The following is a 23,427-nucleotide window of genomic DNA, read 5'->3' as shown; positions in this document are numbered from 1 at the left end:
GAAGGATCACTGCACAGTGAACAAAGGGGGGGGGAAATTCATTAATCTCCGGCCTGTGGGGCGTTCAGGTTCACTCTGTTTTGAGGGGTTAAAAACACTGACACATGATTATTCATCACACAATCACAGCATTTGTTTAAAGGGTTAGTTGGGGTTATTTTTTGTGGTGGTATGAGGTACTGAGACACCTCTTAAGAACATGTTCACGTCTTTATCTCACTGTGAGACAGACTTTTCCAACAGGAAACTGAAGTTTGTAAATCACTCACTCTCCCACACCAAAGCCCAGAGAGAAAACCAGTGATTTTAACATCACACACACAGGAAATGTTGATCCACTGCTGCCTCCATCACTAAGTTCAAATGTCTTATTTTGTCAAATTCAGCCTTTCATTTTTTTCATTCAGATTCACCTCAGTGACACAAAGTGACCACACGAGGCAGCAGTGGATCAACAGCTCCTGTGTGTGATGTTAAAATCACTGATTTTCTCTATGGGCTTTGGTGTGGGAGAGTGAGTGTTTCCTAAACTTCAGTTTCCTGTTGGAAAAGTCTGTCTGACAGTGAGATAAAGACGTGAAACATGTTCTTAAGACTTAAACTGATGCAGATTTTATTCATTGCGTCTTTTGTTAATTGGCTAAAATCTTAATTCTTTGTCTCAGGATGGTTCTCCGTATTAAGAAAAACCCTTAATTGTCCCTTTTAAAATGTGGACGTATGTGGAGGACATGATGTCCAGGAGCCAGGAAGTTCAGAGCCAAACATTCTTCAGTCTCAGTTTTTGCACTTTGACTTTATTTCACCTTTATTTTGAAAATCACTAAGTGACGTTTTATAGATTCTAACATGATCGGCATAACGGCTGCATGTAAGCTAACATTTCACCATGACATTATAATATATGTAGCATTGCTCCTTTATTTTATTATTATTTAGCTTTTATAAGGCGACGCCCACAGAAAGGAAAAGCAAGTCCAGTTTTATTTTTGACGTGAGAAGATGTTGAACAGTGAGAGACAGAGGTTCAGGTTCATGTCGTGTGTTTGTTCTCCTCGCTCATGTCACAGTCCGCTCTGAAACTCAAACACGTGGCTCCTTCTGTTTTTATAAATAAAACTCTGCAAAACTAAACCTCGTGCTTTCACGTCAAAGATCAGGGTTTCGTTTTGTGTAAGGATTCACCTCTGCCATGTTTTTCTCTGTGATTGACGTCTCATCTGCTGCTGCTGCTGCAGTGATTCAGTGATTTCTCCACTACATTCAGACATGATTTTATACTCACTCTGCTGCTGCTGCTGCTGCACAAAAACAGTCCCCTAACCCTGTAACCCTTTAAAGGGTTTAAATACTTCAAATAAATGAATAGTTTGTTTTCATGACCAGAACTCTCACTGGCTAAAAAGTTAAATTAGTAAGGGTGGAAAATATGTAGTTAATGTTGGAGTGTTTTTATGGCAGTTTTAGCTTTTTAAAGGCTCTAATATTTCATTTATTTAGGTAATGTTTCACCAAGTGCTTTTAAAACATGGGAATAATCAGCTGCAACTAAAACGGAAATTTAATACAATCCTTGAAATCGATGTTTGTACAGAAGCCCAGAGAGGACAAATCAAACACCGGCTCTCACAGAGTGACTTTCAAGTATTGAAGGGGGTGCAACATGCAGCTGCACCACTAGAGGTCAGTAGATCCCACAGAGGCCGCGGTGTCACATGGGGCAGATCTTGACGCTGTCGGTGCAGGACGTGAACTGACCGAGGGCGAAGTCCAGGCCCACGCCGACGCCGCTGCCCACGCCGAAGGCGGCGTAGAGCGGCTGCGTGAAGTTAGCGCGGAAGCTGTGGAGGAGCGTCATGTTCTCCGCCACGCTGTAGAACGCCAGCGTGCCCACGGACAGGTCCAGGTAGACGCCCACGCGCGGCGAGTACGTGACGGGGATGTCCCGCTTCTCGTTGTCGTGCATGGCCGTGCAGCACGTGTCCGACAGCTCCAGGGTCCAGGACCGCGCGTTGTAGCCGAGTCCGGACCGCGCGTCGTTGCCCTTCCTGCTCAGGGCGCCGTAAGCCACGCCCACGGACGAGCCCCGCCCCCGCCACTCCACCTCCCAGTAGCAGCGCTGGGCGCTGAGCGGACTCTGGCACATGACCTGAGTCCAGCCGTCGAAGCGCTGCGGCGTGTCGGCGCACGGCTGTGCTGCCCCCTGCAGGGCGGCTTTGGTGTTCCCCTCAGAGAGAGCCAGGCGGCGGTGAGCGGTGTTAGGGTCAAGGGTCAACATCACAGAGTCTGGGAGATGGAGAGTTTAAGCGCTCAGTATTTCATTGTGCTGCTGTGACTGAATAGTGCGAGGTCAAAGGTCAAACACTCACACTGCAGGAACTCGTCTCTGGCCCTGGGCTCCGGGGCCTGGATGCTGTCGATGCTGATTTCTCTCACTGAAAAACCCAATATTTATGTTCTTTTTTTTCTTTTTTTTTTCTTTTTTAATGAACCTTCAGGAATAAAGAAATAAACGTCTACTCACAGATTGGAAACGCAGGAGCGTGATTCATGACGTCAGGACTGGGAGAGTCCAAGAACAGAGCGGGGTTCACTGTCCACACAAACAACAACAACAACAACAACAACAACGTTACAGACGCAGGTAAAGGTGTCACTGACACAGAGGAACGCCGCTGTCTTACCTTCTGTAGGCGTCTCTGACAGAGTGTCCAACCCTGTCACACACAAAAACATCACACCATGAGCGTCCCTCACACATGTCCACGTCTTCATCGCACTGTTGGACACTGTTCTAAAGCACTAAACCACTATGGGCTTTGTTGTGGGAGAACCAAGACTCACATGGGTTTCCTGCTCCTGATGATGATGAAGGGTTGCTGATGGGAGTGGCCTGGTTGGTTCCTCGTCGATTGGAGCGGAAGAGGCTGCTGATGGACGCCATGCGACTGAAACCTGAGCGAGAGTGAAGTCTGTCAGAGCTGCAGTTTGTGGGTTTCACCAGCAGGTGGCAGCAAAACTAACACACGGGAAGGATCTGGTTTTTACTGAACCTCCTGATGATGCAGGAGCTGCAGGTGTGGAGGAGGTCTGAGCTGCACCAGGACTCAGCTGGTTCTGACTGGACCTGCTCCACAGGGACATGGAGGACTCTCTGCGGCTGGGAGTGGGACTGCGTCCCTGGTTCTGGTTCTGGCTCTGGCTCTGAGTGGATCTAGTGGATAAGAACTGGGAGGACTCTCTGCGGTTGGGTGTTGGACTTGGACCCTGGTTCTGATTCTGGGTGTGGCTCTGGGTCTGGTTCTGGGTCTGGCTCTGACCAGACCTGCTCAACTGGGACTGTGAGGACTCTCTGCGGTTAGGTGTTGGACTGGGTGTTGGGTGTTGGGTCTCCCTCACTGTTTGACACAAATGAAATAATATATCATTTCTTTCAGTATTGATTGATTATAGATTTTTAAATGAAATAAAGTTCAAATCAAATAAAATGCTTCAGGTAAAAGAAACAAATAAATCAGGATAAAGATTCAGACAGGAAACATTGTAAATGATAATAATCTAACCCGTACAAGATAAATTATATACACAATAATCCCATAGAATTGATGAAATGTCAATATGAAGTTTAAAAACAGATGAAAGTGTAAAATGTAAACAAATATATTAACGACAGCACAAACATGAGTATTTCATCATTATTTAGTGTTTTTCTAGATTCTTACATTTATTTATTCTCAGTCTCATTCCTCGTAACTTCACTCATGTTTTACATTTTTAAACATTATTTATTCAATATAAAACACACACACACGTTTGTACCTCGTGGAGTTTCTCTGCTCCTCACATCCTGAGTCCTGAGACCTAAACCTGCAACACAACAACACAACAACAACAACACATTATATATCTCTGTGTGTGTGTGTGTGTGTGTGCGTGTGTGTGTACCTCGTCTGTCTGTGCTGCGAACTCCAGCTGAAACATTTGGTGAAGAAGCTGAAACACATCATCATCATCATTATTATTATTATTATTGTTATTGTTATTGTTATTAATAATAATATTGTTGGTTTGTGTGTGTGTGTGTATAAAAACTCACTGGGCGATCGACTGTTTGCGCTGCGAGAACTCAGACCAGAGAACACTGTCGGAGAACAGGAGATAATCTGACTTCAGTAAAGAGATTAAGATTAAAACAGCAAACTAAGCACAAGACTCACATTTAATGATCCCAGCTTTTGCTCCTGAGCCGCGACTGACTGTAAACAAACAAACAGAGAGGAAGGTTTTAGAAATAAACTCAAATAAACATAACATCAATTAAACATAAATGAATGAATGAATGAATGAATGAAAACTCACCGTCTCCCAGAGTGAACAGAGTTGTTTCATTGACTGTGAGAAAAACAAGAAACATCATCAGATTATAATTCACTTTAATCTCACATTTTTATTTATCTGGCTTTAACAGAAACAAACTCATGTTGATATTTAATAAAAAATAAATACATTTAACTTTGAATGAAAAAACAACAAGCAAATTCTATTTTTTTTATTTGACCTCTGACCTTTTGTCCTCACTCTGACCTTGTCTCCTGTCTCTGACCTTGTCTCCTATCTCTGACCTTGTCTCTGACCTTGTCTCTGACCTTGTCTCTGACCCGGTGTCCCGTCCCTGACCTTGTTTGGAGATCTTCCCCAGCTCCTGGTTGCACAGATCCTCGACCCGGTCCCTCAGATCCAGAACAGCTTCTCGTACAGGTTCAAAAGAAGCTTCTGGATTAACGGTCACTGCGGGGAGGTCACCTGACTCCAGAGGACCGGACATCGTCTCGTACGCCTGAATGTGGATCAGAGACACATTTACAGAGCTGCCAACAGCCGATCAGTCATTTCCCATCATGCAACAGTACGTTGAGTGCACTGCGTGCGCACCTGGAGGTAGTGGATGTGGTCTTCACAGCGAGTCATGTCCTTCATCTCCGTGTCCCTCCTCTTCAGCTCCTTGATCTCAGCCTCCAGACTCTGAGTGACCTCCTGAGCCTGGACCATCTTCTCCTCCTCAGCCTGGTCCAGAACCTGCTCCAGCAGCTCCTGCAGACGCTGCACCGAGCGCTGCAGCTCCGACAGCGCCTCCTCCAGGTCGTCATGGACGCGCTCTGACGAACGCTGCCAACGCGCACACACACACACACACACACACACATACATACACACTCTGTGTCAGCACGACATCATGTGACATCGTATGACATCACCAGAAAACATGAGATCACATGACGTCGTATTAACTCATGTGAAAACCTCAGAAATCACCTGAAATCATTACAATCATCACATGACTTGTAAATCAGTGCTGGTCGTGTGAAATCACTGATGATTTTGTGTGACATCACTGATGAGTTTGAGTCACTGACCTTCATCCCCTCCATCATCTTCCTCATGTCTTTGAGCTCCTGCTCTCTGTCCTTCAGTCTCTGCTGGTTCTTCACCTGCAGCTCACTCACCACTTTCTACACACACACACACACACAGAGGTTATCACCATGGAAACCACATACAGCAGGAAACACAGCAGGGTGGAGCTTAATGAAGGAACAGGAATGTTGTCAGGAATGTTCTGACAACTCATCACACACACACACATGAAAGAGAGGAAGGAAGAGAGGAAGAAAGAAAGAAAGAAAGAAAGGAAGAAAGAAAGAAAGAAAGAAAGAACACAGCATATAGAGATATACAGTAAATAATATAAAAATGTGACCAAGTTAATCAGAGACAGGATTTTCTGTTTAGGACTAAAATTGAAGTAAAAACTTTAAAATACTGGAAAAAACAAAACATTTCATTTGAAAAAAATAAATGAGCAGAATTTAAAAAACAGAAATGATGAGATGAAGACTGCAATTAAAGAAAGAATAAAAATAATAAAATACAGCAAATGTGTATAAACTAATTAATAAATCAAGTATATCCACAAATAAAATGTATATGAAAAATAAATAAATAAAATCCAAAATAAAAGGAATAAATAGAATAAAGAGTGGAATAATTAATTTCATGCTTTTATTTTGAAAAAAGAACTGTACTTGTTTGTGTTGTAACTTCCTGATTATGAAAAATAAACACACATGAAGGTGGAAACAATTTTAACATCAACTTAAATGAACTTAAATTAAATGATATTAAACTTAAAGTCTAAGTGTAAGCAGGGGTGTATCTAGAGATTTTGGGACCCCTGGGGTATAAAAACATGTTCACCTGCTTCTCCAGCCGCTCCACCTTGGTGGACACACACTCGTGGCCTTTGTGCAGGTTGTTGGTGCAAAGCCAGCACACGAACACCTTGCACTGGCGGCAGAAGAACTCCTGCAGATACTTGTGCTGCGTGCAGATCTTCTCCGCCAGGTTCCCCGTGGGCGCGATGAGCTCGTGCGGCTTCAGGCTCTTCTTGGTCTTGTGGGGCTTGAGGTGGGCCTCGCAGTAGGAGCTCATGCAGGTCAGGCAGCTCTTCACCGCCGCTCTCTGCTGGTCCTTGCACAGGTCACATGACACCTCCGAGGAGCTCAGCTTCCCCCTGGGTTTGGCGGAGGAAGCTCGGCGAGGCCCCCCAGATTTACGCAGCTGCTCCACGGCTTCGGCCAGCATGGTGTTCCTGCTCAGGTTGGGTTTGGGGCAGAAGGTCTGGCGACACTGTGGACAGCTGTAGACGCCGTTGGGGTCGTCCTGGCTCCAGTAGTCCTTGATGCAGGCCATGCAGTAGCTGTGTCCACAGGGAATGGTGACGGGGTCATTGGGCAGATCCAGACACACGGGGCAGTTAAACTGCTCCTCTGTCCACAGCTTTCCACTCATTGTCCTCACAGAGCACAAGAAGACACCGAGAAAGACACAGAGTGCACGTCCACAGATGTGAGGAGGCAAGTCTGGTCTGGAGCTGAAACCTGGGTCTCAGGTGAGAGCAGGAAGAGGTGAGAGAGGGCGGAGCCAGAGCCACCGGGCAGGTCGAGCCAGGAAAACTGGTGCTGGTGTGAATGAAGGTGTGAATGGGGTCACAATAGAGGAAGGATTCACCCTGTCACTCGGTGTCATGGAGAACTCCATTCTGAAGTGTTTTTGTTCTTCATTTGTCACAAACATTAAACACGAATGACAGAAAATACAACATAAATATTTGTATTATTTTGTGATATACAGTACAGTTATATTAGATAATCAAAGTCTATGTAGTTTATAATAATATATCAACTCATATAAGATGTGATATTTTACAACATTTAATTAATTAATTATGGTTTTAAAGTCAGCTAAAATAAGATTGAAATTAAATAAATATAAATTTACCCAAAAATAATTAAATGAATTATATTTAAACATTTCTTTCTATTAAAACTTTTTTACTGTTTTATTAACTTAACGTTTTACATTTTAAAAACAGTAGATTTAGGTGTGTTTTATGACGTAGGGCGTGTTTCAGCTCGGTTATAATCGGTGGTTTTAACTTTTTACCTTTTACTTATGTCATGAGTCATCCTTACAATGCACGATCTTTGGGTTATTCCCTCACTTGCCCACTGGATGGCGGTAAAGCCTATGTAATGTAATAGTAAGCTCAGGGCTACAAGAAGAAGAAGAAAGAGGAGGAGATACCGCAAGATATCGCGAGACTGACAGCTTGGACGTCGCTGCGGTGCATTACAGAGCAATCTTTAAATTATTTGTAAATATTACGTAAATTGAGACATGTCGCATTTTATTTAACGTGTTTATTTCACGGGGGAAGTTTTCCAGCAGTGTCTCGCGCTGGGACATGGAGGCCGGCGAAGGTAAAACACGACTTTATTGAGCTAACGCAGCCCGCAGCCGCTGACGCTAACGCCACGGTTAGCTTCGAGTGCTAACGTAAACAAGTGTTTATCATCGGTGCAGTTTTTCATCTTCTGTTCATTCGCAGCTGTTAATGTGTGACTAAAACTACAGTTAGATGTTATATAAATATAGCCAACAGTTAATTAGATCATTGTTCAACAATTATGATGAACATGTTATAATTTTGAACCCAATATTATGATAAAAGCTGCTGGTTTTTCAGAATAAACGCCTATTAATTAATGACCCCGATCACATTATCAAGTCTGATAAGTCATCATAATCAATATAAAAGCATTTCTGTTTGTTAAAATGTAACTTAATGTGCATTTTATTTTTGCTTAAAGCTGTATTATGTTGGCTTTTAATCTGATGAATTAATTCTACACAATTTATTTTAATCATATCTTACAGTTAACCGAAATATTATTATATTATTATTATTATTATAATTCATGCTTAAATAACTTAACTTTACTTTTTACTTTTTTTTTTTTTTTTACTTTGGTGCTGTAACACAGCACATTTCCTCAAAGTCTAATCGGGATTATTTTATATTTATCTTATCTTGAATCACACCCACACCGAGTTGGAGGTGTGACGTACAAATACACGTCACTGTCTGTGTCTGTGCTGAAGGTAACGTCTGTGTGTGATGTGACAGGTGTCAGCGGGGCCACACCCACAGAGGAGATGAACGGAGCGGGAAACTTGATGGATTTCCTGGACGAACCTTTTCCCGACGTGGGGACGTATGAAGACTTTCACACCATCGACTGGCTCAGGGAGAAATCCAGAGACACAGACCGACACCGCAAGGTTCCACACATATTTCCTCACACGTGATGGTTATATAAATGAAAAAACGGGTTCCTCTTGGGTTTTCATTTCCTTTCATAAATAACGGCTGGACGAGTGTTCTAAAAGTTGTGTTTGTCTTTGGCAGATTACCAGTAAGAGTAAAGAGTCTATGTGGGAACTGATCAAGAGTCTGCTGGACGCCTGGTCAGGATGGGTGGTCATGCTGCTCATTGGACTGCTCTCAGGTCAGAGTGTTTTTCAGACTGAAGAGTGAACCTAACCTGCTCTTTTAGATCTCAGTGAAAGTGTGGTTAGTGTCTGACTCTGCCCTCCTGTCCTCAGGTACGCTGGCCGGTGTCATCGACCTGGCCGTGGACTGGATGACGGACCTGAAGGAAGGCGTTTGTCTGTCGGCGTTCTGGTACAGCCACGAGCAGTGCTGCTGGACGTCCAACGAAACCACGTTTGACGACCGCGACAAGTGTCCGCAGTGGCAGAAGTGGGCAGAGCTGATGACCGGCCATGCTGAGGTCAGAACAAGCTCCTACCAAAATAAAAGCTCAGAGAATATGGACTGGTTTCATGAAACGATGTTCCTCTCCACAGGGAGCAGGAGCGTACTTGCTGAACTACTTCCTGTATGTCATGTGGGCTCTTCTGTTTTCATTCCTCGCTGTGTCACTGGTGCGAGTCTTTGCTCCGTACGCCTGCGGTTCAGGAATCCCAGAGGTAATCATTACTTTAATCTACAGTCTTTCATGTTTACATGGATTTCATCTAGTTAATGTTTATAATTTGTGCAGATTAAGACGATCCTGAGCGGCTTCATCATCCGTGGTTACCTGGGGAAATGGACACTACTGATTAAGACGGTCACTCTGGTTCTGGCGGTGTCGTCCGGTCTCAGCCTGGGGAAGGAGGGTCCTCTGGTCCACGTGGCCTGCTGCTGCGGGAATCTCTTCTGCAGTCTCTTCTCCAAGTACAGCAAGAACGAGGGCAAGCGAAGAGAGGTTTGTGCTGGTCCACAGATAAAGCAGCAGTTTTTCTGTCGCTACAGGTGATAGTTTCTAATGTTCTCTGTGTCTTGGCAGGTGTTATCAGCCGCAGCAGCTGCCGGTGTGTCGGTGGCGTTTGGAGCGCCCATAGGAGGAGTTCTTTTCAGTCTGGAAGAGGTGGGTCATGGATCCTGCGTCTGTGCGAGCAAAGTACGTTTTCTCCTCAGTTTAACTCCTTTAACTCTTCCTCTCTCCTGCAGGTCAGTTATTATTTCCCTCTGAAGACTCTGTGGCGCTCCTTCTTCGCCGCTCTGGTCGCCGCCTTCACGCTGCGCTCCATCAACCCGTTTGGCAACAGCCGGCTGGTTCTGTTCTACGTGGAGTACCACACGCCGTGGTACATGGCCGAGCTGGTGCCGTTCATCCTGCTGGGTGTGTTCGGCGGCCTCTGGGGGACGCTCTTCATTCGTGCTAACATCGCCTGGTGCCGCTGCAGGAAGACCACGCAGCTGGGGAAGTACCCGGTCCTGGAGGTCATCGCGGTGACGGGGATCACGGCTGTGCTGGCTTTCCCGAACCCGTACACCCGCCGCAGCACCAGCGAGCTCATCTCGGAGCTCTTTAATGACTGCGGCGCCCTGGAGTCGTCGCAGCTCTGCGATTACATCAACAATCCCAACATGAGTCGACCGTTGGACGATATTCCAGACCGTCCTGCTGGACCCGGCGTCTACAACGCGTTGTGGCAGCTCGCCCTTGCTCTCGTCTTCAAGATCGTCATCACCATCTTCACCTTTGGCATGAAGGTCAGTACGAGGAAGACGACGATGATGATGATGATGATGATGATGACTATTATTCAGACAGAACAATAACTGGGATTCAGGGATGAGACATTAAACCATTTTACCATTTTACATCAATAAGTTTTATTCATTATCACAATAATTTGACCTTTCCTTGTTCCTGTAGATCCCGTCCGGACTGTTCATTCCCAGCATGGCAGTGGGAGCGATCGCCGGGCGGATCGTGGGAATTGCGGTGGAGCAGATGGCGTATCACCATCACGACTGGATCATCTTTAAGAACTGGTGTCGTCCCGGTGCTGACTGCGTCACGCCGGGACTCTACGCCATGGTGGGAGCCGCCGCCTGCCTGGGTGAGTAAACGCTCGCCGCTGTCATTAGACCAGTGTTGCATCAGCGCCGTTCACACGCTGACTTCCTGCAGGCGGAGTCACCAGGATGACTGTGTCCCTCGTGGTCATCATGTTCGAGCTCACTGGTGGGTTAGAGTACATCGTCCCGCTCATGGCCGCCGCCGTCACTAGCAAGTGGGTGGCTGACGCCTTTGGGAAGGAGGGAATTTACGAGTCACACATTCAGCTCAACGGTTACCCTTACCTGGACGTCAGGGACGAGTTCACGCACCGCACGCTCGCCACAGACGTGATGCGTCCGCGCAGGAACGACCCGCCTCTGTCCGTCCTGACGCAGGACTCCACCACGGTGGAGGACGTGGAGGCGCTCATCAAAGACACGGACTACAACGGTTTCCCTGTGGTCGTGTCCAGAGAGTCAGAGCGGCTCATTGGCTTCGTCCAGCGCCGGGATCTCACCCTCGCTATCAGTAAGATCTTTTTAAATCGCGTTAACTGTGTTTTTTTTGTTTGTTTTTTTTTAAACGATGCTGTGTTCATGACTTTTTTGTCACACAAACAGAAACAGCCCGTCAGAAGCAGGACGGCGTGGTCAGCAGCTCCGTCGTCTACTTCACAGAGGACGCGCCGCAGCTGCCGGCCAGTAACCCGCAGCCGCTGAAGCTGCGACGCATCCTCAACCTCAGTCCCTTCACCGTCACCGACCACACGCCCATGGAGACGGTGGTGGACATTTTCCGTAAGCTGGGTCTCCGTCAGTGTCTGGTCACCAGGAGCGGGTACGAGACATTTACTCCTTCACTTCGCTGTTGTTACTTAAAGATTGTTTTGTATGTTTTGTTAGGGCTGTCAATCAGATGAAATGTTTGATCATGTTTAATGTCGTTGGCGTCTTTATCTCACTGTTAGACAGTCTGTCTCAACATGAGATTGTGTCAAGTATTGGTCATGTGACCTGTGTCCCCTCCCTGCAGGCGTCTCCTGGGCATCATCACTAAGAAGGACGTCCTGCGTCACATGGCTCAGATGATGAACCAGGACCCAGAGTCGATCATGTTCAACTAGCAGCACCGACGAGGTGTGAAAAAAGAAGAAAGTGGTGCAAAGCTACTGTCCTCGTAAACCTGTGAGACGCCCCCTACCTTTCACCTGCCGACACTGCAGCTCCGCCCTGCTCCATGTGTTTTCAACCTTCAGAACATCGACAAGTGTTTGTGGCGAGAGGAGGTGGAGCCAGTTAGAGGTGACGAAAACTTCCTGTTGTTGTTGTTTTTCTGCCACCAGGTGTCGCAGAGTGAATCATTTTGTTCAGTGCTGCTAATTCCATTTATGTGTTGTTTTTTTTATTATTTATAAAAAAAAAAATGTGACACTAAAGAGAAACACTAAGACTGACGCAGCTTCAATCACATGATCTGGTGGTGTCTTATCGCACGGCAGTGAGGTCATCAAGGCTTCATATTCTCCTGCCTGTGGTAAAACAGTACGTTAGAAAAAGAAGTTGAATGGGGCCATGACAGTTCAGAGAGTACTGTACAAACCTGGTTTTATTGGGGACTATTGCACTTTGCTTTGTTTTGGTTTGGGGTTTTTTAAATTAGGTGCTGCCATATTTATATTAAAGCTGCCTGTGTCCGTTTTTGTTAATTTAATTGTGTCAAAAGATGTGATTTAGTGTGAATCTCTGCAGAAACAAAAATGTAGTTTCTTATCTCGACACAAACACACTGACAGCACTGTAGTTTAACTGTTTTCTCATAAGCTAATTATTGTTTTGCGTAGATTTTATCATATTTAAATGATCATAATATGTCCAGATTAAGTGTACAGGCAGATGTTGGCTCAGAATTTCACGTTTGATGGAAATGATTGCGACGTAAGTGCAATGTTGTTGCGATATTTGTCAAAACATTGTCTTTGAAAGTCATTAAACTCGCCTCACTTTACACTTTTGTTAGAAACTTTGCAGTTTTCGATTGTTTCATATCAAAATAAATCACAACAAACCTCTTTTTATTTATTTAATCGTTTGAAAATGAAGGAAAATCACGACTAAGTGTCTTTTTTAGCTGCTAATGTTTCCTCCTTATCAAAATCAACATTGGGCGTCAAAAAGATTCCTGAGATTTCTGTGTCATCGTTATTTTTGTGGTGGAGAAAAACTAAAACTTTGCGCTTCAGAACAAAAGAAGTAAACACTTGGTGTCGTCAAAGCTCACAATCAGTGTTTGTGTTTTAATGCAGAGAGAATGAATGAATGAATGTGATGAAACAAACTTGTAAATATCATTTTTACCTTCATTTTCATTTTGTCCCAAAACACTAACATTATAAGCTTTTTTTTTTTATTTCTCGTAATGTTTGTGTTTCCCAGAATTCATGACTGGGAAAAGAAAACATTTGCACTTTTGTGTTTGTTTGTTTGTTTGTTTGTTTGTAAATGATGTGATTAAACGACAAACTGCAGGTGAGAAACAAACACGACTCACTTCACTTCTTTTTATTATTGAACGACGTCACAAATCTTTATTCACCAACTACACTGAACATCAGATAAACGACTAAATATCAACTGCAAACGCTCAACAGAAGCAAAATTCAGCTAATCCAAATGTGCAGTGACATACAGTGTAAGATAAGAATCCTAAACTTTATTTATATAAACAAACAGCTACAGATAAACAATAAATAAAAATAGTTGTGATAACATTTAACTCAAATCTACTTAAAATCACTTGTTTTCGTGAAATAACTTTGTGAAAAGTGATTTAAAAACAGCAGGATTTCTCTTCCTTCCAATTCCTATAACCCCGTCATGGTTTAGCAGAAACCACCTCCCCTCTGCTCGCTTTCTCCAAGTCTGTGTAATACTCCAGAGCCCGACGCACCGGCTCCAGAAGATGTTGCTGCAAAGAAAAGTGGAAACAGGAAACTGATCAGTTTTCTGTTCACAAACCAGTTTTAGGTCTGGATCAATGAACGATCAATAATCACCTCCAGACAGGGAAACAGTTTGGTGAGTTCACTGAACAGCGGCAGCAGAACGAAGCGGATGAAACTGGTCTGAGACGAAGGTTTGGACACTTTGTCTCGGTCCATGAACGGAGTCACGGGAAGACCTTTGAGTTTCTCTGTGTCGCTCTAAACAGTGACAACAACAAACTACATCAGCAATGACAACAGTAGCAAGTTCAGCAGCAGCAACATCGTGAACAATAATACTAAAGCAGTACTACGCAACAAGAAAAACTCCAACAACAGCAACAAATACGACAACAGAAGCGATGATAAGAAACAGCATCGAGATAAACAATAATAACAGAAACAACAGCAACGACAGCAGCAGCAGCAACATTGTGAACCACATGAATGAAAGAATGACGACAGGAGCAAGTAACAACACATACATCACAGCAACCACAGCAACAACAACAAGTGTAAAGTGAGGTCACTTCCTGTGTGTTTCGTTTTAACCTGGTTGAAGAATTCCTGCAGTAGACAGTCCAGCCACGGCTCGGCCACCGCCATCGGCCTCGCCTCGTTAGAGATGTCGCTCACCTTCACCATGATCTTCATCAGCTGGAACCACAGTCACTGGTAAGTCATTTTTACGTCCCTTATAAAAACTGGAATTTAAGTATATATATAGAGATATATATAGATGTATATATATCTCTATATATATATACACAGTATATATATATGTGCTTATTTCACAGAAGAAGTGTGAGATGATTGAGATGTTCTCGCATTACCACTTCCTTGTGCTCCTTGTTGGTGAAGTCAAACACCGACTGTATGGATTTGAACTTGTTGAGGATCTCGTTGTGTCTCGCCATGTCGGTGGCCAGAATACATCTGTGAAAACACGTTCAGAAAACAGGCGGTGAACAGAAGACGCAGCGTCGGCGTAGAAAAAAATACGCGAGCGATGCCAAAGTCTTACTTGATCATCCCTGCTCGGATGTGTTTGTACTGATCGGCTGTCAAGTTTTTTAGGATGTTACACTCCGGCTGCGAAGGAAAGATCATTTTCTAACAGTTTCAGTGTCAGAGACACACACATGTTTTATGAGCTTTGCTTAAATAAACAATAAAAAAGCTCATTTGTACATGTAGTCAATTGTGGTGTCCCACAGCGGTCAATTACTGGGCCCCTTTTTATTTTCTGATCTACATTAATGGATCAGTAACTGTGTCATTTCATGCAAAAAGAAAAGCAATAATATTTAGATTTGTATCATTTCTGTACCTTGAACAGAATTCCAAAGGCTACTGCGCAGTGGTGATTTTCCAGAGGGGAGATGTCGTTGTAGCGCAGAGCTAAGTCAGTCTGAGCGTTGATCTGTGTGAGGAAAATAAATAAACACACACACACACACAAACGACCACCGAACAACAGAGAGAAAACACCGGTAACCCCGGGTAACACGGGTTACCTGGTAGACGTTGTTGTAGCCGGGATGGTCGAGGTCGTGACACAGAGCCGACGTCAGCATGACGAACAGGTCGATTCGTCCTAGTTTACTCCTGAGGTCAGTGAGCCAGATCAGACCGTACATCTGCACAACATTAAACGTTCATCTCATGGAAGACGAGGTCAATTCTCTGTCAAACTATGACTCCGCCCCCTAGTGGGTCATACCATCTGTGTGACGCAGAAGCAGTGCTGGAAGTTGTGGAAGGGGATGTTGTTGTAGTGGCAGTACACCTCGAACAGGAAGTTCTGCAGAACCTGTAGCTCGATGTGGAACGCGGTCAGGAAGTCCAGGTCCACATACATCACCTGGAGGAGAACCAGCATCTCTGCCTCCTCCCACTGCCTGGAGGTCACAGCACACACACGCAGCTGTGAGCTGAGCGTGCTGATGTTTATGTGTGAGTGTGTGTTTGGACTCACCAGTTGTCAAAGATGGGAGTTTTCAGATGCTCCCTCACTTCCTCTGTCACCTGCAGGGAGCTACCACAGAAAATTGCACGATGAAAAATCGCATTTTTTTATTTGATTCATTCTTTGATTTGATTCATTCATCAACATGAGGTCACCTCATGTTGATGAACTTCCTGCGCACTTGTTGACGTTCCTCCTGCACACTCAGCTGAGGTTTCTGGGGTTTCGGGGAGCACTTGGAGAGCTGCTGCTCACCGTCGTCTTTGAACAGGCCGATCCAGCTCAGGTGCTCCACACTCTGACGGCAGAGAAGAAAAAGTATGTTTTCCAGAATCCTCACCGGATCAACCTCTGCTGTGTGTCTGTGTCATCGTCCACAAACCTCCAGCTTCCTCTTAAAAGACTCCATGTGGCTCTGCAGCTCACACATGATGTCCGGCGTCTTGCCCACCTCCTCCAGGACCTTGCTCTCCAGCAGGTGGAGTCTGAATCAGGAGGCAGCAGCAGGAGGACATTGAGTGAGTGAGTCCTCGGCACTGACACGCTTCAGTTAATCAGCTGTGATGACACTCACCTCTCCTCCATGTTGTTCAGCTGTGGAGTCATCGCCACACCTGCACCAAAAAGGAGATGATCAGGGTATAAATCTGCAAGAAATGCAACACTGCAGAGGAAGCTGAGAGAATATGTGATGTTTCCTCTCAGCCCGGTTATTTCAGAGGAGGCTGCTCACTGTGCAGGTTAGACGCCACCACCTCCAGCCTGTAGTACGTCTCCTTGCTGTTGGACTTCAGTCGTGGGGAGATGTTCACCACGCTGCCGTCCCTATTGTACATCTTCAGGATGTGGTTAGGCCCCGCCTCCGCTGCGGCCCGGAACAAATCTGTCAGAAACAACATTAAAGGGTGAGTGGTGACCCAAAGAAACACATAACGAAGTATCAGGTGACGATATCAACGATATCTTAAGAATATGTTTACGTCGTTATCTCAGTGATTTTAGCTCACAAGAGACACAGGAGCCGCTGGTTTTCTGCTGCCTCTTGTGGTCACTTTGTGTCACTGAGGTTAATCTAAACAAAGAATTTCAAACGCCGAAATCATAAAATGAGACATTTGAACTTGTGATGGAGGCAGCAGTGGATCAACAACTCCTGTGTGCTGTGATGTTAAAATCATTGATGTGGGAGAAAAGTCTGTCTATCTGTGAGATAATGACGTAAACATATTCTTAAGGTATCATAGACTTAAGCTGGCACTGACAATTTGTCAAAGCATCTAAAACCACTTCTTTCACTGTGTTTACTTGCAGACTCAAAGCCCTAGACTAGACGCTGCAGGTCTGGTTGTCATGTGCTTTTATTCCTCTCATGTTGACAGGAGGACAAAGCACTTTTAACCTGAGGACCTGTCAGAGACATATCGAGGTCAGGCTCCTCACAGAGAGGCTGCAGCGACATCCACAACCACCAAATGATCACAAAGGCTTCTCCTCACACTTGTTTGTCTGAATCCTCCACCTGTGGTTGAGTTGAATGAGTGACGCTGCAGATTTCACACACTTTTATCTCTTCACATGATCACGGTGGGAGTAAAACCAGCAGCAGCAGCAGCAGCAGATGTGAGTGTCTTACCTTTGACATCTGCAGCAGAGCAGTCGGCTCTGAACTCCGCGTGCTCCAGCCTCCCGTTCACCATGAAGTGGATGATTTTTGTTGTCATCCTAGCGACAGGTGGGACGAGACCTGCTCCACCAGTCAGACCTGAGAAACCTCTTTATTCTGGAGCATTCACCTCGAGTATGAACAGAGAGGGCACCTGCTGCTGACAGAGAGCCCACCCAGTCATCACCCAGTCATCCAGTCCATCTATCTATCCATCTATCTATCTATCTATCTATCTATCTAGTTATTATCTATCTATCTATCTATCTAGTCTATGTTATTCATGTAGCTGCAAATCTGTGAGAAATTCTCTCAGTTATATGTTATGTCAAATGACTGTTTTTCTTGAAGAATTGAAAACTTTATGGAAAAGTGTGGTATTTTCTGTAACAAATAATATCTTTCATTATATGTATATGTCAATGTATTGTTTTGTTTTTAAGATACAGGACACAAATTAAATTAAATTAAATTAAATTAAATTAAATTAAATTAAATTAAATTAAATTAAATTAAATACAAGTTTAAATTTAGAAATATGAAAACCGCTATAAATTATAAAGAAATAAAAGTTGAGATTAAATAAATGCATCGACTGACCCTGTGGAAGTAAATGTAGGAAGTCATCCTGCCGGCAGATGTCGCTGTTTTGCAGGTTCCTCCTCGCGCTGACTATGTTTTACGGCGGCTGCTGTGGGACATTCTGTGATCTACGGTGTGACAATGTAATGATTTTGTGCATTGTAAAATCACGGTAAACTTGTCTGTGATTATTGACACGGACACTAAAGATAAATTGAGCAGGAGTTTGTTAGTAAGTACAGATAGCGAGGAGGAGGAGGAGGAAGAAGAAGAAGAAGAGCGGCGCTGCTGCTGCTGGACTGTGATGTGAAGGAACGACGGAGGAGGAGGAGACGACACTTTTTTCTGCTTTTTTTCTGGGAACGACTCCGTCCGTTCATCCGGTGGGCGCCTCTGTAACCGGCCACCGGGTTAATAACTCATTAATTTACCCGCCTGCAGCAGGTAAGTGGTGTTAACGCCTCTATGCTAACTTTACGAGCGTACTTAGCTCGCTGTGTTAACAGAAGTCGAATGTAAAGTGGGCGAAAGCAGGCACGTAGCGCGCTAGCAGCAGGAGCTAACAGCTACATAAAACTGCAGTGACATTAAAGTTAAAGAAGCAGCTGCTGCCTCTAACTGTGAGCCACGAGCTAGCTACATGACTAATCAATAAAACGTTCAATCAAACTTTATTTGCACAACATTTCAAACGCACACAGTAATACAGACGTTATTACATTAAACATGTTCACTTCTCGCTCACTATAACAGTAGAAAATACAGTTAAGAAGCAGAGAATATTATATTTTTAACAATCTGCAACCAGAAACATTACAAATAAACACTAAACAAAATGAATGCCTCCTTAATTTCATGTTTAGGGTTAAAACAATGTAAGTTAGAACAAAATAGGAAAGTAAATAAAGAATAAAAGTGTTGGATTAGCAGGTTTTACAGTACAGTTATGCATAACAAATTGACAAGCAATGGCGTTAAAATGGACAAGTCTAATGATATACATTCATGAAAGTAAGCAGTAGAAAATCATTTTGAAAACTAGGGCTCAACGATTTTGAAGAAATATCTAATTGTGATCATTTTGACCGAAATTGCGATATGATTTGTAATTTTCTCATTTTCATTTGAACATATTTTAAATGACTAGTGTGTGATATTCGAGCAGGTCTGTGAGAAGCTAAGACTTTAGAATATGTGTGTCTAAGTCAGGACAATATTTCATGTAAAATGGTCGTTCGGGTAAGAAAAAATTCCTCCTGCAATTTTAAAATTGTCGCAGGATAAATTGCGTTTTTGATAACCCAACAGCCCTATTAAATACCTTTTAGTAAATAATGACATAATGGAAATAACAGGACAAATAAATAAAGATTTTAACACTCTGTTTTACTGCCACGCTTTTCAAAAATAGATTTCCTGAAGACCTGAGTTTTGTTCTGACTTAAGAAGGATTTTAAGAACCTCTAGTGAAGATCTGAGGTTTCAGAGGGTTTACAGTTTTAGATCAAGTCAGATAGATCAGAAGATCAAAACCTCTATGAGCTTCAAGAACCAATAACTGGTCTATTGTGTTGATACTCTATTGTTAAATGTAAGTTGTCATCATAAAGAGTCATTTTCAGAGACTGAACTTTGCCACGTTCATTGTTGATGGATTTAGTTACAGCAGCTCCACAGGACAATGAGGAGACGTGTCCACCTCCAGGATGTCACCTCGCTCACTCCTCCAGCCGTAGCCTCCTCCTGAGCCTCAAAACCGGCTTGTTAACAGTTCTGTCCTCTGTCACGCCTCTGGTGGAGCTGACGTGAAGGAGCAAGGCCAGGTGATGGAGGAGGACGAGGTGGTGGTGGTGGTGAGCATAGAGTATCTGCTGGAGCAGACCATGCAGAAGGACCTGGGGAGGAGGCTCCAGGAGGGTCAGGAGATCATAGAGATCATCCTGGACCAAGAGAGGTCTCCTGACCTGGAGCAGGACCAAAATACGCTGGACAGGATGGTGGACGCGGTGGCCAGCTCCTGGGTCAACTCCAGCAACTTCAAGGTGGGTACAGATTTGCATGGAGGAGGAGAAACAGACTCCACCTCCTTCACCCTCAGCTGCTGCATGTGTTTGCACTGGACTGATGTGAACACAGACAGTTTTAAGACAAGATAAGAAAATCCTTATTAGTCCCACAACAGTGGCATTTACAGTGTCACAGCAGCAAAGATAGTTTTAAGTCTACATTAAGAACATGTCCACGTCTTTATTTCACTGTTAGACAGACTTTTCCAACAGGAAACTGAAGTTTGTAAACCACTCTCTCACACCAAACCCCATAGAGAAAACCAGTGATTTTAGTAAAGAGTTTCTTGTTTCTTTGCTCCTCTATGAATAAGAAAACAGAAAAATCACATTTGGTTTACTATAGTCAATGATGTCGTAATTTTGAGGTTTGGAAAACAGTGATTGACTGTTTTTTTGTATCATTTTATGGACAATTGATTAATCAAGAAATCAATCAACACACTAAAGGAGCAATCTGACAGTTTTTGTCAAGTCTGAGCTGAGGTTGTCTATAGCCTTAAAAACACAACACATCACATGACCCTGTCCTGGAAACGCAGCCTTGTCAGGTCTGCTTCACGTCTGCCGAGCTGAAATGAGGACGATGCTTAATTTACCAGCCCATTAGCCCACTTTCCCCCTGCTCAGAGGCTGCGGCGGCTCCTGCCTGACTGCCTGACTCTGAGGAAGAGTGAGAGTTTGACTGAGAGGAAGTCACACGTCTGCTGCCTCTTCATGAGCCGTGTGTCTAATGTCTGCTGTTAATTATCAAGCCTGTTCTGCAAATTAAAAGACAAACACACTGAGGTCAATCAGATGTCAGTCACTGAAACTACACAGCATTTTCTTTATTCATCTTTTCACCTGTCACATGATGTCAGGAGACACCCATCTCCTTTTCTTTTCAAACACAGTTTGTCAACATTGAGGAAATAGAAATGTAGAAATACAGATAAATATATTAACATAGAGAAACATAAAATATAGAGGAAAACATCAAAATACAGTGGTAGAAATCTAAAAAAATATGGAATCTTAATATATAAATAAACAAATATTGAATATTAGAGCATAGATAGAAAGATAGAATTAGATAGAATAGGTAGAATTACATTGCAATTCCAAGTACAGAAATACAATAAAATATATAAATAGGTAAAATAGCATATAACGTGAAAAAAAAGAGAAGTTTTAATCCCTCACCTGAATGTTTTATGCTCTTCGTTTATTTATTCGTTTATGTTAGCTAGTAATATAATGTGTAATTGTTTCAGTGTTAATAACATGTGTTACTGGTGTTATATGTGGTTCATAGTTGTAGTTTCTCTCCATGATCAGCAGAGGGCGGTAGCGGGCATTTTTTTCTTCCTCTCCGTGACTGTGGCGTTTCTCTACACATTCTCTGAGATTTTGGGGTCCAAAAATTGCACCATGATCTGAACACGATGGCTCAGGTGATGCGTAAGTGTTGTTTCATGGTTGTTAGCAGAGAAACTCTCACCACACGTTCATTGAGCTTCTCACTTCACCCCATGACAAGGAAGGTTGGTCACCAATGTTGTTCCTGCTGCTGTTGTTCTGTGTGAACGGAGACTTCACTCATGGTGGTTGTTGAAAGGCACGTGACTGAGTTGCAAAAACGCAGATCATGTGACCACGGGTTGCAATGTATGGCGGGGCGTGTATGTTTTGACACGTTTTTGCCCCTTTTTGAAGCAGTAACGCTGCACCTTTAGCACATTACCCATAATCCTTTGCAGCTCAGATTCAAGGCCATTGCTTTTTCTCTTTTTTTAATGTGTGTCAGGTGGTTCTGTTGGGGATGGACATTCTGTCGGCTCTGGTCAGTCGACTGCAGGAGAAATTCAGGACACAAGTTGGAACTGGTGAGCTTGGTTTTATTGATTTAAAAAAAAATATGCTATAAATAAGGTGTGTTTATCTTTAAATTACAGAAAAAAAATTTACTCAAATATTGCAGCCATTGCCATATTTATTTACAGCTTAATTGTTATTGTTTACTTAAACAATAAATTAAATTTAAATTTTAAATAGTTTCATTTCAGAATGACATGTTTTTGATGTTATGTCCTAAATCTCTTTAAATCTCTGATTGCCAGATATGTTGTTAAGGCCTGTTTCTTGTGTTATTTTAGGGTGTTTGAGTGCATGATATCATCTTTTTTTGTATGTAAAGTTATATTTTGTGATATAGGATTAATTTTGGCCTCTAATTTCATGTTTTTGATAATTTCTGCTGAGGTTCAATGATGTTCTTATGCACATTTTCTGTAGATTATGGCTCAAATGAATATGAAAATGTACAGTGAGTGTCTGGAATGAAAGGAGAGGTTGAATGATGTTGGACTGTTTGTTCTGCGTGTGTGTATGCTCAGTTCTGCCGAGCCTCATCGATCGACTCGGAGACGCCAAGGACCAAGTTCGGGACCAGGACCAAGCGCTTCTGCTGAAGATCATGGACCAGGCTGCAAACCCACAGGTGCACAAACAGTACATTATCGTTAAATCATAACAAAGATTCAGGCAGGAAATTTGCATGAAGGACACAAAGAAAGACCTCCAGTTTTGGGGGTGGAGCTTAGACCATATGGTCAGCAGGAGAGTTTATAATGAGATGGTAAATGAATGTATAAATGACGTCTGCTCCTCTCATGTGTTTGCGTTAGTACGTGTGGGAGCGAATGGTGGGTGGCTTCAAACACAAGAACAACCGGACCAGAGAAGGACTCTGCCTCTGCCTCATCTCAACATTAAACGTGTAAGTTCACGCCTTTCACTATTCATTATTCACTATAAATAAAGTGTAAAACCTCAACAACAAAGAAAAGCATTTTATTAAGCATTTCTTCATAAAATCAGCTTTAATTGTCAGTTCATCTTCAAAATAGTACGGTCATTTATATTTATTTTTCAGGTGTATCAAAGGTAGTGTAACCACAGTGCCTTTGTGCCTTTTCAGGTTTGGATCTCAGAGTCTGACGCTCAGTAAAATCGTTCCTCACATCTGTAACCTCCTCGGAGACCCCACCAGTCAGGTACTCCCTGTCCCTCCATGTCACCGCCACTGTGGAACCAATTTAATCATTTTTTATATAATAGATCAGATGAAACAAGGTAAAGCTGTTACAGTTTTATTGGTCTTTTACTCCCCCCTGCTGGACAAACTCAAACACCACAGCTCAGCAGGATCTCAGTGGGATCTCTTTTCTAAATCCTCCTTTTCTCTCACACGTTCACATCATGTGAAAAACACTGAGAGTTGGTAGAGAAACATTGTAACTGCTGTAGGACTCAGTCTGTGAAAGTTCTGCAGAAGTCCATCATCACTGGAATTCTACTTCCTGCCAATGACAGGAAGCTGTGCTCGGGAAATTGCCTTCCTGAGGCCAAACGCACTCACATGT

The 23,427-nt window shown here is 43.5% G+C and overlaps 4 protein-coding genes and 1 non-coding gene across 11 annotated transcripts in view; 2 read left to right on the top strand and 3 right to left on the bottom strand.

Moving 5' to 3' along the window:
• Positions 1–777: 777 nt before the first annotated feature.
• trim25l (tripartite motif containing 25, like) lies at positions 778–6,906 on the bottom strand. The gene is made up of 15 exons (XM_044014514.1): positions 6,256–6,906; positions 5,415–5,510; positions 4,933–5,166; positions 4,678–4,837; positions 4,360–4,392; positions 4,218–4,256; positions 4,097–4,141; positions 3,946–3,993; positions 3,820–3,867; positions 3,054–3,398; positions 2,845–2,955; positions 2,685–2,717; positions 2,525–2,593; positions 2,370–2,435; positions 778–2,286 (listed from the first exon to the last, which is right to left on the bottom strand). The coding sequence occupies exons 1-15, from the start codon at positions 6,847–6,849 to the stop codon at positions 1,712–1,714; spliced, it is 2,496 nt and encodes an 831-aa protein (XP_043870449.1). The 5' UTR covers positions 6,850–6,906; the 3' UTR covers positions 778–1,711.
• Positions 6,907–7,634: 728 nt separating this feature from the next.
• On the top strand, positions 7,635–13,036 carry LOC122765413 (H(+)/Cl(-) exchange transporter 4). Its single transcript, XM_044019656.1, has 12 exons — positions 7,635–7,820; positions 8,528–8,682; positions 8,810–8,909; positions 9,007–9,194; positions 9,271–9,393; positions 9,468–9,674; positions 9,756–9,836; positions 9,920–10,465; positions 10,632–10,818; positions 10,890–11,288; positions 11,381–11,597; positions 11,793–13,036. The coding sequence occupies exons 1-12, from the start codon at positions 7,805–7,807 to the stop codon at positions 11,881–11,883; spliced, it is 2,310 nt and encodes a 769-aa protein (XP_043875591.1). The 5' UTR covers positions 7,635–7,804; the 3' UTR covers positions 11,884–13,036.
• A 267-nt stretch (positions 13,037–13,303) lies between these two features.
• LOC122765150 (high affinity cGMP-specific 3',5'-cyclic phosphodiesterase 9A-like) lies at positions 13,304–17,485 on the bottom strand. The gene is made up of 14 exons (XM_044019272.1): positions 17,343–17,485; positions 16,443–16,592; positions 16,284–16,323; positions 16,092–16,194; positions 15,865–16,007; positions 15,719–15,778; positions 15,464–15,641; positions 15,258–15,380; positions 15,071–15,163; positions 14,765–14,832; positions 14,574–14,676; positions 14,293–14,397; positions 13,813–13,959; positions 13,304–13,724 (listed from the first exon to the last, which is right to left on the bottom strand). Exons 1-14 carry the CDS (start codon positions 17,428–17,430, stop codon positions 13,632–13,634), a joined length of 1,494 nt encoding a protein of 497 aa, XP_043875207.1. The 5' UTR covers positions 17,431–17,485; the 3' UTR covers positions 13,304–13,631.
• Positions 17,486–18,266: 781 nt separating this feature from the next.
• LOC122759429 (CLIP-associating protein 1-B-like) overlaps positions 18,267–23,427 on the top strand; it is a 28,305-nt gene continuing 23,144 nt past the window's right edge. For all 7 annotated transcript variants that reach the window (XM_044014358.1, XM_044014329.1, XM_044014349.1 and 4 more), the window contains exons 1-6: positions 18,267–18,398; positions 19,615–19,996; positions 21,810–21,888; positions 22,399–22,502; positions 22,690–22,781; positions 22,983–23,058. In XM_044014358.1, coding sequence (XP_043870293.1) covers positions 19,781–19,996; positions 21,810–21,888; positions 22,399–22,502; positions 22,690–22,781; positions 22,983–23,058 — 567 coding nt within the window. In that variant the 5' untranslated portion in view covers positions 18,267–18,398; positions 19,615–19,780. The remainder of the gene's footprint in view (positions 18,399–19,614; positions 19,997–21,809; positions 21,889–22,398; positions 22,503–22,689; positions 22,782–22,982; positions 23,059–23,427) is intronic.
• On the bottom strand, positions 21,416–21,548 carry LOC122765655. Its single transcript, XR_006359994.1, has one exon. It is a non-coding gene; the product is annotated as a U4atac minor spliceosomal RNA (small nuclear RNA).

The sequence above is a fragment of the Solea senegalensis genome, linkage group LG2, assembly GCF_019176455.1.
Source record: "Solea senegalensis isolate Sse05_10M linkage group LG2, IFAPA_SoseM_1, whole genome shotgun sequence".
In the NCBI taxonomy this organism is placed as follows: Eukaryota; Metazoa; Chordata; class Actinopteri; order Pleuronectiformes; family Soleidae; genus Solea; species Solea senegalensis.
The sequence above is the reverse complement of the archived record's forward strand: the minus strand, read 5'-3'. Positions and strand labels throughout refer to the sequence as shown.

Coding starts and splice junctions, on each gene's coding strand:
- trim25l (XM_044014514.1), bottom strand. CDS start 6,849: ATGAGTGGAAAGCTGTGGACAGAGGAGCAGTTTAACTGCCCCGTGTGT. Junction 3,994..4,096: donor CGCAAACAGTCGATCGCCCA/GTGAGTTTTTAT, acceptor GATGTGTTTCAG/CTTCTTCACCAAATGTTTCA. Junction 3,868..3,945: donor TCGCAGCACAGACAGACGAG/GTACACACACAC, acceptor GTTGTGTTGCAG/GTTTAGGTCTCAGGACTCAG.
- LOC122765413 (XM_044019656.1), top strand. Junction 9,195..9,270: donor TGATGACCGGCCATGCTGAG/GTCAGAACAAGC, acceptor TCCTCTCCACAG/GGAGCAGGAGCGTACTTGCT. Junction 9,394..9,467: donor GCGGTTCAGGAATCCCAGAG/GTAATCATTACT, acceptor TAATTTGTGCAG/ATTAAGACGATCCTGAGCGG.
- LOC122765150 (XM_044019272.1), bottom strand. CDS start 17,430: ATGACAACAAAAATCATCCACTTCATGGTGAACGGGAGGCTGGAGCAC. Junction 16,324..16,442: donor GGTGGCGTCTAACCTGCACA/GTGAGCAGCCTC, acceptor TTTTTGGTGCAG/GTGTGGCGATGACTCCACAG. Junction 16,195..16,283: donor CTGAACAACATGGAGGAGAG/GTGAGTGTCATC, acceptor CTCCTGATTCAG/ACTCCACCTGCTGGAGAGCA.